This window comes from Didymosphaeria variabile (genome assembly GCF_027946475.1).
Source record: "Didymosphaeria variabile strain IMI 356815 chromosome Unknown scaffold_7, whole genome shotgun sequence".
In the NCBI taxonomy this organism is placed as follows: Eukaryota; Fungi; Ascomycota; class Dothideomycetes; order Pleosporales; family Didymosphaeriaceae; genus Didymosphaeria; species Didymosphaeria variabile.
The window spans coordinates 3,185,696-3,201,584 of NW_026611626.1; the positions used below are offsets into that span (position 1 = coordinate 3,185,696).

The 15,889-nt window shown below is 52.3% G+C and overlaps 4 protein-coding genes across 4 annotated transcripts; 3 read left to right on the plus strand and 1 right to left on the minus strand.

The window, feature by feature from the left end:
• Window positions 1-1,557: 1,557 nt before the first annotated feature.
• Window positions 1,558-3,001, plus strand: N0V89_010210 (uncharacterized protein; the record flags this gene model as incomplete). Its single annotated transcript, XM_056218955.1, has 3 exons — window positions 1,558-1,561; window positions 1,917-1,923; window positions 2,344-3,001. The coding sequence occupies 3 exons, from the start codon at window positions 1,558-1,560 to the stop codon at window positions 2,999-3,001; spliced, it is 669 nt and encodes a 222-aa protein (XP_056068220.1).
• A 6,466-nt stretch (window positions 3,002-9,467) lies between these two features.
• N0V89_010211 (uncharacterized protein) lies at window positions 9,468-9,771 on the minus strand (the record flags this gene model as incomplete). The annotated part of the gene is made up of 2 exons (XM_056218956.1): window positions 9,468-9,688; window positions 9,765-9,771. The coding sequence occupies 2 exons, from the start codon at window positions 9,769-9,771 to the stop codon at window positions 9,468-9,470; spliced, it is 228 nt and encodes a 75-aa protein (XP_056068221.1).
• Window positions 9,772-12,247: 2,476 nt separating this feature from the next.
• On the plus strand, window positions 12,248-12,979 carry N0V89_010212 (uncharacterized protein; the record flags this gene model as incomplete). Its single annotated transcript, XM_056218957.1, has 1 exon — window positions 12,248-12,979. The coding sequence occupies one exon, from the start codon at window positions 12,248-12,250 to the stop codon at window positions 12,977-12,979; it is 732 nt and encodes a 243-aa protein (XP_056068222.1).
• Window positions 12,980-14,415: 1,436 nt separating this feature from the next.
• On the plus strand, window positions 14,416-15,215 carry N0V89_010213 (uncharacterized protein; the record flags this gene model as incomplete). The annotated part of the gene is made up of 3 exons (XM_056218958.1): window positions 14,416-14,620; window positions 14,680-15,085; window positions 15,137-15,215. 3 exons carry the CDS (start codon window positions 14,416-14,418, stop codon window positions 15,213-15,215), a joined length of 690 nt encoding a protein of 229 aa, XP_056068223.1.
• Window positions 15,216-15,889: the final 674 nt, after the last annotated feature.

The following is a 15,889-nucleotide window of genomic DNA, read 5'->3' on the forward strand; positions in this document are numbered from 1 at the left end:
ACACCGCTATCATCAACGGCTTCGAGGATTCTGACGGTGAGAATGTCAATGCACAGGAGAGCCATGACTGCCAGGTCAATGGTGCGAAGAAGAAAGATCAGCACAGCATTCAAGTGCGCAATGGGAATGGATGGTTGGAGGTGGAGGAGATGCAGTCATCGAGGTCAAATGAGTGCCGCAGTGGTAGACACTGAGACTTGAACTTCTGGTCTGAAATTTACTTCTTATGTAAGGTGGTACAGTGGTTTGTGGAGACTTCTGGGAGGTATGATAGCTCGAGTTGACATAGATTACACTGTTAGGGTCTGATTTATAAGCACTTTATTCAGCATGCTATGAGAGCTTGACTGGGTACCGTCATTGTGATTCGCGACTAGGAAGGTCATTGTGATGACTTTTTCTCAAGGTGCTTGTAGCGATGATCGCTCTTATTGCAAATGTCCTTAGTTGTGATCGACTAGCGAGCCGCGAGCCACTTCGATTGCGATCGAGATCGAAACCAAGCGTGGGTGTCTCCTAGATATTGTTCTTGAGTTTTCAGATGAGAACTTGAGCTGCGACGTCTACAAGACGCATATGGTAAAGGTCCCAGGAGTAGTACATTACCCTATCAGTGTAAACATACACCTTCTAGAACACTGCCTCTGCATCTGACCATGACGACCTTGAGCTTATGCAGGAGTTTATTTAAGGCTTAGTTGATCTCAATGTCGCCGAGTTGCGCTGACTGAACACTAGTCAGACGACCTCGTGCGAGGCCGGTGTAGACATGCTTAAGCGAAAAGCGGAGGATAGTCGCGTACTTCGGCTGTATGGAGTCAAATAGTGTAGGTTCCAGATCACTTGGTCACTCGGCATTTCGAAAAGTCTGCCAGCTTAGCTGCACAAACATGACCAGATTTTAGCGACAAGTACACACATGCAATCTGTTTGTAAGGGAGGATCTGCACATTTAGCTGCAATGCAACCAGTGTGGCCTTTGTCGCTTCAATGTAGACATAAAAAGGTGCTTTCAAACACTCACACTCACCATTAATTAAAGTTTTTAGGCTGGCTGACGACTGCCACGAACATACGTGTACCTGCAGAACAATATCAATCTAGACGAGGCTGAACTAGAACACAGCTGAATGGGGTGGACCCTTTCAGGGGTCCTGGGGACTTAGCGCCAGTGAGTACGACCGATCTGTCCTTCCTAGTCTCAAACCATCCTAGACGACACCCACAACTCGCCAAATCGGGCAACGGACGAGCTGGATCACATTCACTCGCTCCGCTACACCAATTTTGTTCAGGATGGCGTCGCGGAGAGACCGTCGCGGGCGCTCGACCAGCATCGCGACATGAGAGTTTTAATGTAGGTTTTCAGCCTCGTCCAGAACTAAGTGGGGAGAAGCGAAGCCATGTGCCATAGCATCGGGCTCGCCGCCCATCTCTGGATGTTTATCAGGGTATAAAGACGACGGCATCGCGTTGTTGGAGAAGAACCTCAGGAGCAATTGACCGCTAGACAAGCACACATCCCACCTTTGATTTCAATCGTTGTCAGCACCAAACATGCGTGGATCCATTGCACTTCTTCTGCCCGTGGCGGTCTCTGCAGCCCCAACCATCAACCCGAAGTTGATCAATTCTCTCTTCTGCAAGGCCAACAACCTTGTCCTCACTGTACTAGAGAAGGATGCAGCGGCCACCCAGTACTGCTCTAGCTTTCTGTCCATCCCAACCTCAACCTTGTAAGTAGACCCAGGCTACTATTAATCTATTTCTCCTAATGATTGCAGCTCGACGACTGCTACCATTACGCCCGCCAGTGTGACCACGACAACTCCTCTCACGATCACGGCAGACACGGTCACTTCAACGCAGACGCAGACGGCCACTATCACGGAGACGAATACCATCACATCCACCAGCACAAGCGTAAGCCATCTTCCCAACCCCATCAAAAGTCATACTGATCATCGTAGACTGACTACGCCACGATTACCTCCACGACTTCAACCTCTACAATCACCTGCTTAAACAGTGCTTACACCTATACCGCACCTGTCGGTGTAGTACCTTCAGATGGAGAAGATTCTTCTGCTCCAGCCCCGGAAGGAAAGCGTGGAGCCGCCACCTACGGCAAGCCGAGTGCCATTCCTAACAACTGGTCAAATCAGTACATCTCTAGCGCCTGCTCTTGCCTTTCCATTCCCACACCTTCTGTCACCAGCACTGCCACCACAACCTTGGTTCCGGGTACCGTCACGGAGACTAGCACTATTAACGAGACCCCCAGTGCTACAGCGTGAGTGCACATCGAAACGCTGATACAAATCACGACTGACAGATCCACAGCACGACCACCGAGACCGAGACCGCAACCGAGACTTCGACCGCCACGGCGATTGAAACGACCACTTCCACTATCACCGCTTACGCAGTCGCAACCACGATCGCCTCCAACGGCGTCCAATACCGCAAGTACACCCACACCTTCAACGCCAACAACGGAGATGGAGGCTTCACATCCACCTACTTCAAAAGCCGCACCGCCGACTTCAGCGGCGCCCTAACCTCCCTCTCCTTCTCCACCCCCAACTGGCCAAGCGGCAGCTCGACCCTCACCCTCTCCGACGGCCGCTCCTTCGTCTCCGACCAGGCCGCGCTCCTCCTGCAGGGCTTCTTCATCGCCAAAGAAACGGGCACTTACACGTTCTCATCCTCCGGCAACGACGTCGATAACTACGGGTATGCGTGGTCGGGCGATAGTGCGTATAGCGCGTGGGATGATACCAACGCGGGGTTTAAGTCTTCGCGGACGGCTGCTGCGTATATCTCTGGAACGACCTCTCTGGTTATGAATGCGGGTGATGCAGTTCCGTTCACGTATTTGTGGGCGAACGGTGGGGGCGTTGGACAGAGTAAGGTGTACATCAGGAGTCCGAGTGGGCAGACGACGACGAACTCTGCGGGATACTTTGTTCAGGCTTGTAGTAGCGAGGTGTTTGTGTAGGAGGAGGTGATACCCCGTGTGATGAGGTCGAGATAGGATGATCAATAGATTAGTGAATGTTTAATGCTCTGGTTTGAAAGCTTGTTGGTTAATAAGTAAAGCCGCTCTTGCTGTTCTAAGCCGCGCTCGTAGGATTGATACCGCTTTCATCTTCTTGTGCCCCGTGTTGATGCTGGTCGCAGATGAAGTGCTGGCATTATTCCAACCAGACTCCAACAGATCTATGTATACTAACGACTCTTCGAAGACTTTCTTATCTACACATTCTCCACTATGCGTATGCGTTGTGTGGTGTCGTCTATATCCGTCCACCTGCATGTGAGTCACTTTGCACCTGCAGTCGAGCAGAAAAAGCGGGCCAACACGACACGCGACATGCACACAAACACTGCTGGAATCGCAGCCAAACGCCTGAACAACTGCAAAGACAGGTCTCTCCAAGATTTATCGCAATAGTGACGTTTACCGCGGGTCTTTGCCGAACTCGAAGGGCCTCGCACTGGCCAGGTAGCAGATGACTGTGATCTTCGGCCCCTCAGTGAGCTTGAGCCATGTGACGTCGGTTATTGAGAACCGTCATCCGGGTCTTCCCCGCTGTCAAACGCGCTGGAACTCTCACTTCATAGAGGACTTACCGCGAGCTGTTATCTGCTGCATTTCCTACATGGTGCTGCAGGCGCCGCGTGACTCTTCGCAGTGAGCTGGCGCATCGTTAGCGTTCTGGCCTTCGCGCCCCGCCTCGTACGTCAACCCGAAACGCCGCCCCTGCCAGGGATCACGCCGACTAGCTCACCGCATCCCCAGCCTATAAATCCCCGCCTACCCGTCCTCCCCTCCTCCTCCCCACCACCACCGTCGAAGCACGAATCCCGCCCTACGCCCGCCGTCCCCGTCTCCCCGAGCGATGCCGTTCCTCCCTGTCCTGTTAGGAAAGGCCGTCTGAAGATGAGGACTCTCCTCCGCCGCCGGGTCCATGTGCACACTGAGCCCTGTGGTCGCCCTCCTGCCCGGAGGCTGGTCGCAAGGGAATCGTGGCGTGGTGGGCCCGGCGGAAGATGCCACAGATGTGCGACTGCAAAGTCGCGATAGGCCGAAAGGTCCTGGCACATGAAGCTTCAGACGCACCCTTCCTCCTTTCCCCGCCGTTGACGCGCCTGTCTCCACGGCTGTCCCGCTTTTTGCAGGGCAGCCGTGTCGCAGGCGCACCTGCGGACCGCGTGGATGTCCTCCATGCGGTGTGCATGCTAACTGTGCACGAGCAGATCGTCTGTTCGTAGCGTGAGGCGCCCGCGCGCGCGACACAAAGCACAGTGGGTACAGTGTTGTCGTACGTGGTACGCTTCCTGTCTCCGCCGAGGGCATTGGATGCCATGCCTTCGGGAAACCTGGCCTTGGCCGAGATCACTGGGACTGCCTGCGTGCGTCCAGTGATGACGGCAAGTGCGCAACGTGACGCTCCGCCGTCAAAAAGAGACCTTGAAACAGAACTGCTTTTGAGCAACTACTGAGTTTTACAGTTGGTGTATCGCGAGCGCGGACAGCCGTCGAGCTGATGGCGTAGGCCTACCCAACGAGAGTCCTGAGAGGGTGTCACCTGTGTGCACCCTAATGGTCCAACACCACGCGTGTCGGAACCTACCCTTTGTCATGTCAAGAAAGAAAGAGGTCACCGACCCAACCTTTCAGATTTCAAAATGATTTCAAACAATGATAACTTTTTTGGTTTTGGATCTCTCGGAAAGCTCCCATCTTGGAAACTTTCCGAGAGATCCAGTCTTTGCGAAGGCCGTTTGAGTAGGGGCTTTCCCCCCCCGCCGCTGGGAGCCGACAACGTTTGTTCCATCCGTATACGCTCCCAGAGGAAGATGCCTACAGATATGGAGTCCTTGACTCTGACAGGCCGCAAGGCCCTTGGCAATGCTCGCTCTTGCGCACCCTCGCACCTGCAGCCATCTACAGATGGGCATGCAGTGGCCATCATCCGCTTTGTCCTATGATGGTCAGCGCGGCGGTAAAGTACCGCAGGGAGGCGTAGCTAACGTCCCGCGCACCACCGACCTCGACCCCGTTCGTCCGTCGCGTGCTCCCTCCTTTTTGGTTCCGCAGCTAGCTCTGCACCTTTGATGAATACACCTTTCATTTAAGTTATCTCCGCATGAATTTCATGTGGAGATGGAAAAAAGTGTTCCCTCCTGGGTTCACTGGGCACAAGAGCAACGGAGGACAGGACATTGGAAGACATCTGCTGGGGGTGGATCGAAACGGTGTGTGTAGCGGGGTGGTCCGGACGTGTCGACAATTCGTGCTCGGGTGAAATGGGTCGCGGCCTGCGGGCGGGCGGGCTGGGCGGCGGCAAGAGGGGGCGGGAGATAGAAGTCGGATTCTTGCGCCTCCTCGTGGTGTCTCCTGGATGTAGTCTCGCTGAGACGAACCAAATGCAAGAAACGCACGTGCTGGGGGTGGCGAGCAGGTGGTGGCGGCTACTACCTGTGACTCGCGCCTCCGCTGTAGATGTTGGACTCTGAGGTTGAGAAGGGGGTGGTTCGCGCGTGGTGGTAATCACGTGCGTTACCTTCCCTCATTGTCTACTGTGAAGGACAACCTCAGATCCTGGGGAAAGAATTGCGCGGTGTGGACAGATATCCGCATCAGTTCTTCCTGTATACAGTAGAACTCGGGGTGCTGTTCCATCATCGCATTGTCTCTAAATTGGCGTTCGGTGTGCCTCCTGCAACTTCCGGTAGTGACCATCGTATCAGCTCAATAGTATCACTATGCCCTTGGCTTCACCTCGTTTTCGCTGCGTGCATTGATCAGCCGAAATGGGAGGCACCTTCCGCTTGCTATTAATGACATGACGTGCGTCTCGCCTCCATTCTTAAAGCTCTTGTTCCTAGCATATAGTACGTCTTGAAGGTGGAATAGCTTCATCCATTATGCCTAGCCACGCAGTCTCAGTGGGTGCTCCTGGTTGATCCATGGTAGATATTCTAGGTTCAGTGGCGAAACTACCCTGTGAATATATGTCCGGGTTACGTATCCGCGCACGACGCACGACGCACGACGAACGACGAACGACGAACGATGAACGATGAACAAACTAATAACGGTAGTTCAGAAAACGTGCCAGAGAGCTTGCACTCAGCACCTCGTTACAACTCTGTATGCGAGGCTAGCACTATATCTAAAATCCACCCCTTTGGCATGCTTGCACCCGATGCAGAATATATATCGATAGTTTCGTCCAGGGTCATAAAAACCATCAAGAGGAGCCCCTGAATCCTTGATTTGAGAGAAGAGAAACGACGCAAGGGCGTGGTCCTAGCAAAGGCTTACCCTACCATACGTACAGGAGACTTGACTTGTTTTCAATCCAGTGAGATATACCTACCGCTTCGCTTGACGCTCTATCTACGGAACTAAAACACCAAAGAGCCTGTCTTGACCTTCGTCGGGATACCTGCGCCCTTCATGCCTTTCTCTACTAGCTGGCACAGGAGGAGATCTGTGCCTGCGTGGGGTCTATTCAGCTTGTGCATACTGTGGTAGGTCATGATGACGTATACAACGTACCTGGGGCACCTATGAGGGACGCAGCAATGGGGAGACGTTCTTCTCGTTGCGTGACGAGGGATTGGTAGGGGATGTCGCCGACTGGGTTTTATCCGTCAGGTGCTTTTTTGAAAGCACGGGGATACGTACCTGGGGCGGTGACTTCTGGGGCTTGCATTATGGGGGATATGTGCAGCGGGTTGAAGCCGCTTGATAGGGAGTTGGGGCTGGGAGGCTGTTAGCTCATGGGGGTCCGCTGGTGGGTGAAGGGTACGCACGGGATCGGGGCATCACGGTAATTGGGATGTCCGGTCTCGATGGGGAGGAGCATGACGGATATGGAATGTGGGGATGAGGCCTTGAAGATTCTGGAAAGGAGCCAGGCTCGGTACAGGTTGCAGCGGCGGAGGCATTCATTGCGTTCTTCCCTGGTTATTGTTTTGGCGATGTTCCTAGATAGACCGTCAGCATCATAATGAGGGGTTTATAATATCGTAAAGTAACCATTTACCATTGCCAGTGAAGCGCCCTATGAACAAACGGCGGTTTCCCGTGTTCTTCCTCGTATCTGCTTCTGAAATCCTCTAGATTGTGATATTGGTCGTAATAGAAAGGATAGATCCCAGCCTGCCGGTCAAAGGTCAGGTCAGAATGAGATACTGAAACCTAGGATAGCAGATTCCATACAGTCTCAAGATACTTCGCGATGTTTTCGTGCTCCTTACCGTCTGGACAGTCTTTCTTCCAAAGCCCGGCAAGAGATATCTTGGTCCGCTGGGTGCCCAGAGCAGATTCAAGTCCACATATGAACTTCTTAAGTAATGCAGACTGGTTAGGATCTGTAGTGGGAAGATAGTCTAGAGGATAGAGTATCTTCACAGAAGACTAAGACATGATGTAGGCCTCAGATGGGTAATAGCGAGAGGGTTAATAAGACCTTAGATGGCATCCGGAGCAAGGGAGATACCCCATACCAGACGGAGATGACATCGGGGAACCTTGAGATATCGCTGCCGAACAAGGCGGGCATGTCGAACTCCCTGTGATGAGTAGATGATTAATAACGCTCTATGTGAACGAAGCTGGGAGTGCACTCACGGAAAGAACGCAACCAAGCCCTTAGTGTCCAAGATACCAGTTGACGGCCGAATGGAAAAGCAACCGTTATATGACGCGGGCTTGCGACAACTCCCGTTCGCTACGGTAATGTTACCACAATCAAACAAGCTATAGGAACTTACTGTCCGAGCCTATTGAAAAGTCAAGCCACTCATATGAGCATATACCAGCGGCGCTGCCATGGCTACTTCCAGAAGGCACCTGATACCCATCGCCCCGCGGATTGAACGGAGCTGTGAACTCAACGCATTCTAATGGCTCTTCTCGCATAATCATTGCTTGCAACTTCACTTTACCCACAATGACTGCTCCCGCATCTACAAGAGCCTGGACGCAGGCAGCATTCTCGTCCCTAGGAGGATATAAATCCATCCAAGCACGATTGCATAGCGTATTTTTGTGACCTTTGATGTCGATGCTGTCTTTCACGCTAATACGCACGCCATCTAGAGGGCATGAAACAGAGCCTGGGTTGAAGTAACAACGAGATGGGACCATAATTCTTCCATTCAGACCAGCTTGTGAGCTCTCAATGGCGACAAGGGTAAGCAGCCGTCAGTATGACGTGCGCTTAGATTAGGAACCAAATACTTATCTTCCGCCGGGCTTCCGCGCAGGTTTAAATGCTTTCATAAAGCATGCGTTGAAATCGTGATATATTCTCCACGGCTGCCAGGTCTTTCCCTCCGCAATGACATATGGACCGGATGGCACTTTCTCGGCCGAGTGACCGGCGAGAAATGTTTGGATTTTGACGCCCCAGGTGTGAAGCTCTTTCTGTGCATCAGGTATGATGTGTACGTCTTCTTGTTTTGCCCCATAGAATACCATATGCTCAAAGAAAGTACGCTGAAAGACGTCGTCACGCTCGAGGCGTGCGGACCGAAAGTCGAGCAGGTCAGCTTTGGTGATAGACTGACCTGGGGCTACGCTGTGGACCAAGACTAGGGTCGTGCATTCTTTGTTGCGCGGAACGGCTTGGAGAAAGTTCTAGATGTTTGTGGTGAGTTAGGTATGCGAAACTGAATGTACTGAGCTTGGCGACAATGATGAGTGATGGTTGGGTTAAGATGCTGAGACTTGGGTTTAGGGATAAGGTACAACCTCTTCATTCGGGATCAGGTAGTATTCGATTTCGCCAACAGATAGCTGGAGATCTGCACGACGATGGAAGTCTGAATTCGAGGATAAATTGGAAGACATGGTCGTCGCTTGTGGCGTGACCTTCTTGAGCGTCATCTTTTGCTTGCTTGGGATCGGTGCTATGATATTGTAAGAGAACAACTGCAAGAAGACGTGCAGTGTGGCAAAATTGTCAAGCTGTTTGACGAGCTGTTAGCACCATTTCGCGGCCGGTGCACCTGGTGTCACGGCAGAGCGTAAGGCAGCAATATCCCGCGTTTCTATTGCACGGTCGTTCAAACAAAGGAACAGCGTGCTCAGGCCGCTGTCTTCACCGTTCCTGCATTGCTATGGATGCGGCCATGTCCGAACCGCCTACCCCGCTTCTGCTGTGAATTGCCAAACACAAATGGGCCAATGCTTTATGTAGCTCGGGCCAGCTAAGCTCGGCACGGCACGTTTTTGGTCCACTAAGTAGTGAAGTGAATGCTGATAATTCTAGAGGAAATTGCTAACTCGACTAAACGTGGCTAAGGATGCGAACTTGATATTTCTGTGCGAGTGGTCGGACCTGTTGGTAAGACCGATCCACGAACAATGTACATCTATTGATGTAGTGACCATAGCTAGAACACCGAACCAATGCTGGTCCCCGTATATACGGTCTTTACTTTTAGAACCCCTTTTCGCTACCAACACACATACGGCAGCTGAACACGCCCTTGGGGTCAACAGCCTTTTTGATCTTCAAAAGACGTTCGTAGTTGGTGCCAAAGAAGGTTTCTTGCCAGTTGTCCTCGTGGTAGCCCTCGTTGTAGTAGGCGGCTTCTCCGAATACCTCGGTCATGTTTGCAACAAGGGCAGTGGAGGAAGCGTTCTGCGCAGCGGTAGGCCCTGCCCAAGTACCAAAGTTCCTGCTTCGATGTCAGTACTGGAGCATGGATAGCAGAGTGGGTGGGGTGAGGCTTACACGACATCGATGAAGGCGAAGGCGTTGCGCCAGGCTGGGTGAACCGAGGTCTAGGTACTGTGTTAGTAACACGCGCTGGACAGGGTAGGTATTTATGACGGGATCACTTACCGCATCAGTAGGAACCGACTTAGTCACTCCTCCAACATCTGTTTAATTATCAGCCAGATCGTCCCAGTTCAGACTCGGTGCACGTACAGTTCTGCCAGATGAATGGGATCGACGCAGGCAAGCCCACAAGGTAGTCCTTGATTTTCTGCAAGCTAGCTTCATCATCGACAAGCTCTTGCGAAACAATACGAGAGAAGTCCTGGATATTGATGCCCACGATCGAGCCACCCTCGGCTGCGGGCCAGTATACTGCCTGATAAGCATCGTTCCAGGAAGAGGATCCCGTGAACTGGCGCGCTTCGAGCGTTGAAGTGCATCCTTCGGTCTGTACGAGAGGGTCATATGCGGCGAAGTCTTCAGCCGCGCTCTTCACTGTCTCGTTGGCTTCGTACTTTACTATTGAGGCGAGACTCAATAGATAAGAAGATCCAACGACCTCCCATAAACCCTGGTTTCGGAATGTTAGATGAGCGCAACATTATAATCGCCTGAGTTGGACACTTACCGTGTATCCTGCTTCGCGGAGCGGCTTTTGCAGATCTACGAGCGTGCTGATCATGTTCTCATAGGATTCTCGATCCTTGCAAATCACAGCGCCTGTTGCAGTATTGACTGCTTTCAGAGCCGGGTATGTCTGGAGCCAGACCCGAGTGTTAACTCCAAATGCTCCTCCACCTCCTCGCATAGCCCAGAAAAGGTCTGCATTTTTGCACTTGTTGGCAATTTTGATCGCGCCGTCAGCGGTGACGACCTCGTATTGCATAACATCTAGAGCATCATGTTGGTCATTATTCGTCAATGGTTGCGGAAAGGTCACTCACTGTCAACACCCATGCCATAGTAAGGTACGAGCGGTCCAAGTCCTCCACCGAGGATGTAGCCGCCGGTGGCGCCCACAGTGGTCGTGGTACCGCCGATAGTCACTCTTCCGTTCTCGCCACCCCACTTGTATAATGCTTCGACATCAACACCAGGGCCAGCTTTGACGACATAGGTCGCGTCACTGTCGCATCCTTCGGGGACGAACTCAGGCACCGCCTCGGTTGAATTCAGGAAGTGAGTCCAGATCGAAAGGGCACCGGCTCCCGTTGAGCGTCCACTATAATCATGGCCAGTCTGCATCAAGCCGAATTAGCTTCTCTTTTGTTGGTGGCGTTTGGGAAGACCGTACGTTCTTGATCCGCAGACGGAGATTGTGCTTTGCAGCGAACTTTACAGCTTTCGAAACATCTTGCGCGGAAGTTGCTTTGACAACATAAGACGCCATGTTACCGAGCGTGCATTCGCTCTCGACCGCCGCAGGAGCGCTCCCGTTAGTTAGGGCGTCGGGAACTGGGCAACCGACGTTTCCATATTGCTCAGAGTCTGTGTACATAGTACCGGCTGTTCATTGTCAGTCTTACCAAGATTACGAAAGCTTGGAATATCAGTGCTCGCCTACCTGGGAGCTCAATTCTGTACTCAGGATCGCGCTTCTTTGCGGCCAGAGCGGCGCAAGCCTCTGCGTTGTACGTGGAACCGTAGCACTCGGCACCGTACGGCGTTGCCTTGATCAGATTACCCCCAATGGTGCTGTTAAATTTCGTGAGGACTTGTTGAGATGGAAAACAGTTATTGCCAGGAAGGCAGTACGGTGCCGCCCCATTGACCGGAAGGACGGCAGCAGCAAGGGCAACTAAGCCTGCAGTAAAAGAAGCCATATTGAAAGCAACGAAAAGACTCTCAAATGAAGGTATTGATGCTCGACTCCATACTATTCTACTAAGTATTTATCGACTTCACTGTACAGGCCGCTCATCGCATATTTTCTACAAGTAGTAATCGGCGTGGCCGCGTCGACTTCTAGGGACGGTGTTGTGAATAGTGGAGCTGTTACACCATCGAACTTCTCCTTGCCTGTTTGAACGTACGTTTTCTTGCGGTGTAAGTTGCTAGCGCTCCGAAGACGGCACTCTTCCGCTAGCTTTTTGTTTCCGCCCCCGAAGGACTGCAAACTAGCCTATCCTGTCTACGAAAACGAATTTCCGTGTCCCACAATATTCCCTACTCCATCATCCGACATTCTAGCTCCCTTACAATTGTAGACCATACTTATTCTGGCACCTTTCCCTAGGATTCTGGAATGTCACTCCCCAGTCGCCTAGTCGGTTATACCATAGTAGCAAGGAAATGTAGAGCGCTCATTTCCGAGGCTTGAACTAGCGCAACGGTTTGTGATGTGTGGTGAGGCTCTGCTAGAGCTGTACTGTGATACGCGTATTGGAGATGGTATAAAGATGTGCGGTCGTTCCGATCAAGGTCCACATCACTCAGTGAAAACCAACACACACACTTCTCGAAGAATCTTCAGTACGCACACTCCTTCAAACAGAATGCGGAATCTCGCTCTACTTCTCGCCACGGCGGTTACTTCCCTCGCTGCTACAGTCACCGTCACAGAGGTTGCAAACCTTACACTAGCCGCAAATGCCAGTACCGAGGTCTTCGACAAGGCTGCCAAGGTCTTCCTTGCGCAACCTGGCGCAGTAAAATTCCGCAGCTCTCGACTCGTCGAGAATAGCGACAGCTTCCGTCTGTTCGTCGACTGGGAAACGATTGAGGCAAGCCACGCTTTCGCCAAAACGAAGGCATACAAGCACCTCCAGAAGGAAATTCAGCATGTCCTAGCGAAAGACCCTGTGTACTACCACGTTGCATTCGAGCCCTCGCCACCGGTTGTCTTCGATAACTATGAAGGCAAGGGCGAGTCACCTTTCACCGAGTTCCTGAACTTCTTCTTTCCCGGCGGTGATGGCTACAACAGCACGCGGGAAGCCAACGTAACGGAGACTATGACTGCCATCCTAGAGAAGTACGCTCCTACTGCGGACGGCTTCACAGGACACACCGCTCTGGGCTGGGGTCTCGACGAGATCGCGTACATGGGGGCGCAGCGCCGTGTCTTCGCAATTGGTGTGGGTTGGGAATCGGTGGAGGCTCACGAAACGTGGGAGAAAACTCCGGCGTACGCGGAATTCCTTCCTCAGCTGTTAGGCTTGGACAGCCTTATTGGTATTGAGATGCGCCATGTGAGCAACAAGATCGTGAAGAAAGCCGAGGCCTAGAGTTAGGTGGTGACATACAAGCACGCGTAGACTTGGCACAGGGATGTGAATCCACAGGAAAAAGCAGAGGACGTGGTAACCAGCAAATGAATACGATGGCCAGCTTTTGCACAGATTAGCAGTATGCTTAGAGAGTGAACAATCATGTGTAAAGAGCCGTTGACCTGAGAGTATATGTGCGATTGAGGGAAGCAGTTTGTCTACTAGTACTGAAGCAAAATTGATTCTGTAATATCCTCGAGTAGGGTCAATTGTTTCATAAACAGGCCCGGGCGTTATATGTCTAGTACAGAAGACGTTTAGATCCCGAGGTAATTTCGAGTCCCCAACCAAAAACCTGGCGCGTCGAGCTACCTGGCTCGGTGTAACCGCTGTCCCGCTTCGATTCCTCGTCATGGGACCCACTCATCGCTTGCTGTCATCCGTAGGCAGGATAGCGTACTCCTTTTGAGAGATGACCTCGTATCGAGTGACAACCTCATTCTGATCAATTTCCTCGTTCAAGTAGCAGCACTGTCCAGGTAGGTTGAAGAGTCTCACGGTAAGTGTGACGTGAGTATCAGCTTTGGAGATACTCCACGCCATGGAAAAGCAAGCCTCAAACAGCGACTAGGTAACTCCGTGCCACGATGAACTGACTCGCGCTATAGTACAGTACACGGTAGCATCAAACACGTTTGCAGCACAGTATCCTGTGAACAACGCGAAGAGAGTAGTGGCAACAGTATAGAAGAGTTTGTCTCGCATTTCTAGGCCACAGACAGCGGCGTTTAAATCGAAACAACCACCATTGGAACCTCTCGATATCAGGCGAGTCTGCGCACTTGCTTCTTCTACCTTTCTCTAACGCATGATCTCACCTACAAGTCTGGACTGTCGAGATTACAGACGTGCTAGGTGAGACTCTATATACACGAGGGCAGCACTGCATCTAAGACACGCCCCTCGTGATGCCCTCGCGCTCGATCCATATTACCCGACCAGAAATCTGGGGTGCGTTTGATAACTTCCGCGGCATATAGCCTGGGGTGCATTGCGCTACGAAGAAACCGACTGGGCGGCTGATTCGGCAAATAAGTAGGCGCCGAGCCGCAATTGAGTGCTCTGTAAATTGGGGCGCGCGATCTTACCAACCACCATCGAGATGGCTTACTTGGCGGATAGTAGTCCGGGTTTGGATAGATGAGGGCGTGTGGAGTGGGTTCCTTATATCGAGGATTCAATTTGGGTGGTGCGGTATGACGATCGTAGGCAAACCGGGCCGGGTGGAATCGAGTAGGTAGGACAGCGACTTTAATCAAAGTGAATGGTCTTGGAGGAGTATAAATTGGCTGCGGTGTTAGGGAGGAGCGTGTTCGTTGTGGCGCTTCTGTTCAGCTCTTCGGTCGATATACTTTCGCTTTACTCTTCGCTTTACGATTAAGCCGTTTGTCAATATGAAGTCTGCTATCGTGCTCCTCGCTGCGGCGACTGTTGCCTCTGCGCACTCAACATGGCAGGATCTGTGGGTTGGGACTACGGACAAGGCGACCAGCTGCACGCGTACCGTCAAGGACAACAACCCGATCGACTCCCTCACCTCGAAGGACATGTTCTGCGGTCGTGGACCTGCCACCCAGTCCGGAGTTTGCGAAGTCGCTGGTACGTCTCCCAGCTTGTCCTGATCTCTGAATGGGATGACTGACAAAAGTACGATACAGCTGGCACTGCCCTCACCGTCGAGATGCACGCTCAACCCGGTGAGCGCAGCTGCTCCCAGCCCGCCATCGGCGGCAACCATTACGGTCCCGTCTACGTCTACATGGCGAAGGTTTCCGATGCGACGACCGCCCAGACTGCGTCTTTCTTCAAGGTCGCAGAAGATGGCTACACTGGCACCACTGCCTCGTGGGGCACTGAGATCCTCAACGCAAACTGCGGAAAAAGGGCATTCACCGTCCCCAAGAGCCTGGCTTCTGGCGACTACCTCGTCCGCGCGGAGGCTATTGCGCTGCATGCCGGTGCGCAGAACCCGCAGCCGTACGTGTCGTGCATGCAGGTCAAGGTTACTGGCGGCGGTAGCGCAAACCCGGCTGGTGTCAGCTTCCCTGGTGCCTACAAGTTGAGGTGAGTTAGAGGTTGATGTATGATGCGGTACGTTATGCTAATGAGTTGCAGCGACGCACTGTTCACCAAGGCCATCTACGACTCGTCTTTCAAGTACACCAGCGTTGGACCGGCGGTCTGGACCGGTTAGAAGGTATGTAGGATAAAGTGGCGCGCGCAGCTCACAAGACGCTTTCTTCTTCATGTGTTTATTCAATAGCATTGTCGAATCTCGCTCGTAGTAAATAAATCATTGCATTTGGAAGAACACCCTATGCTCTTGCTCATGATGCGCGCTCATAAAGGTGTATCATCCATGCTGTGGAGAGTCCAGAACGCCAATCCATGCACCCAAACCCAGTTTCGAACGACTTTTTAGAGTCCATCTACGGTTCACTCACGGCGCCGCGCAAGTACCAAAACATGCCCAATCGGTACAATGCCTCCCGAGCCTCCACGAACTCCGTACGATCGCTCTTGACGATTGCCAACGCCTGTTCCAGCGCCATTTTGTATGATTGTTGCGTCTCTTGGTCGTTTAATCTTGCAGTGAAGTCTCCGTAGGGCAACCAGACGCGTCCTTCTCCGTCAATGCCTTCGAACATCTGTCCATAGATGCCTTCATAGCAGACTTGGTAAAACAATTCTGTTTCGGGAGTGACGGGTTTGGTCACTCGGCCCGCGAGCTCCATCAGGTCGAACTCAAATGCTTCTCGCTGGTTGGTGTCGTCGAGAATGTGTTGAATGATGGTGTCTTGTGGAAAGTAGTTTCTCGGCGCTCCGAGCGTCTCAGAGTATTCGTATGCAGATTGAATCATGGTAGCG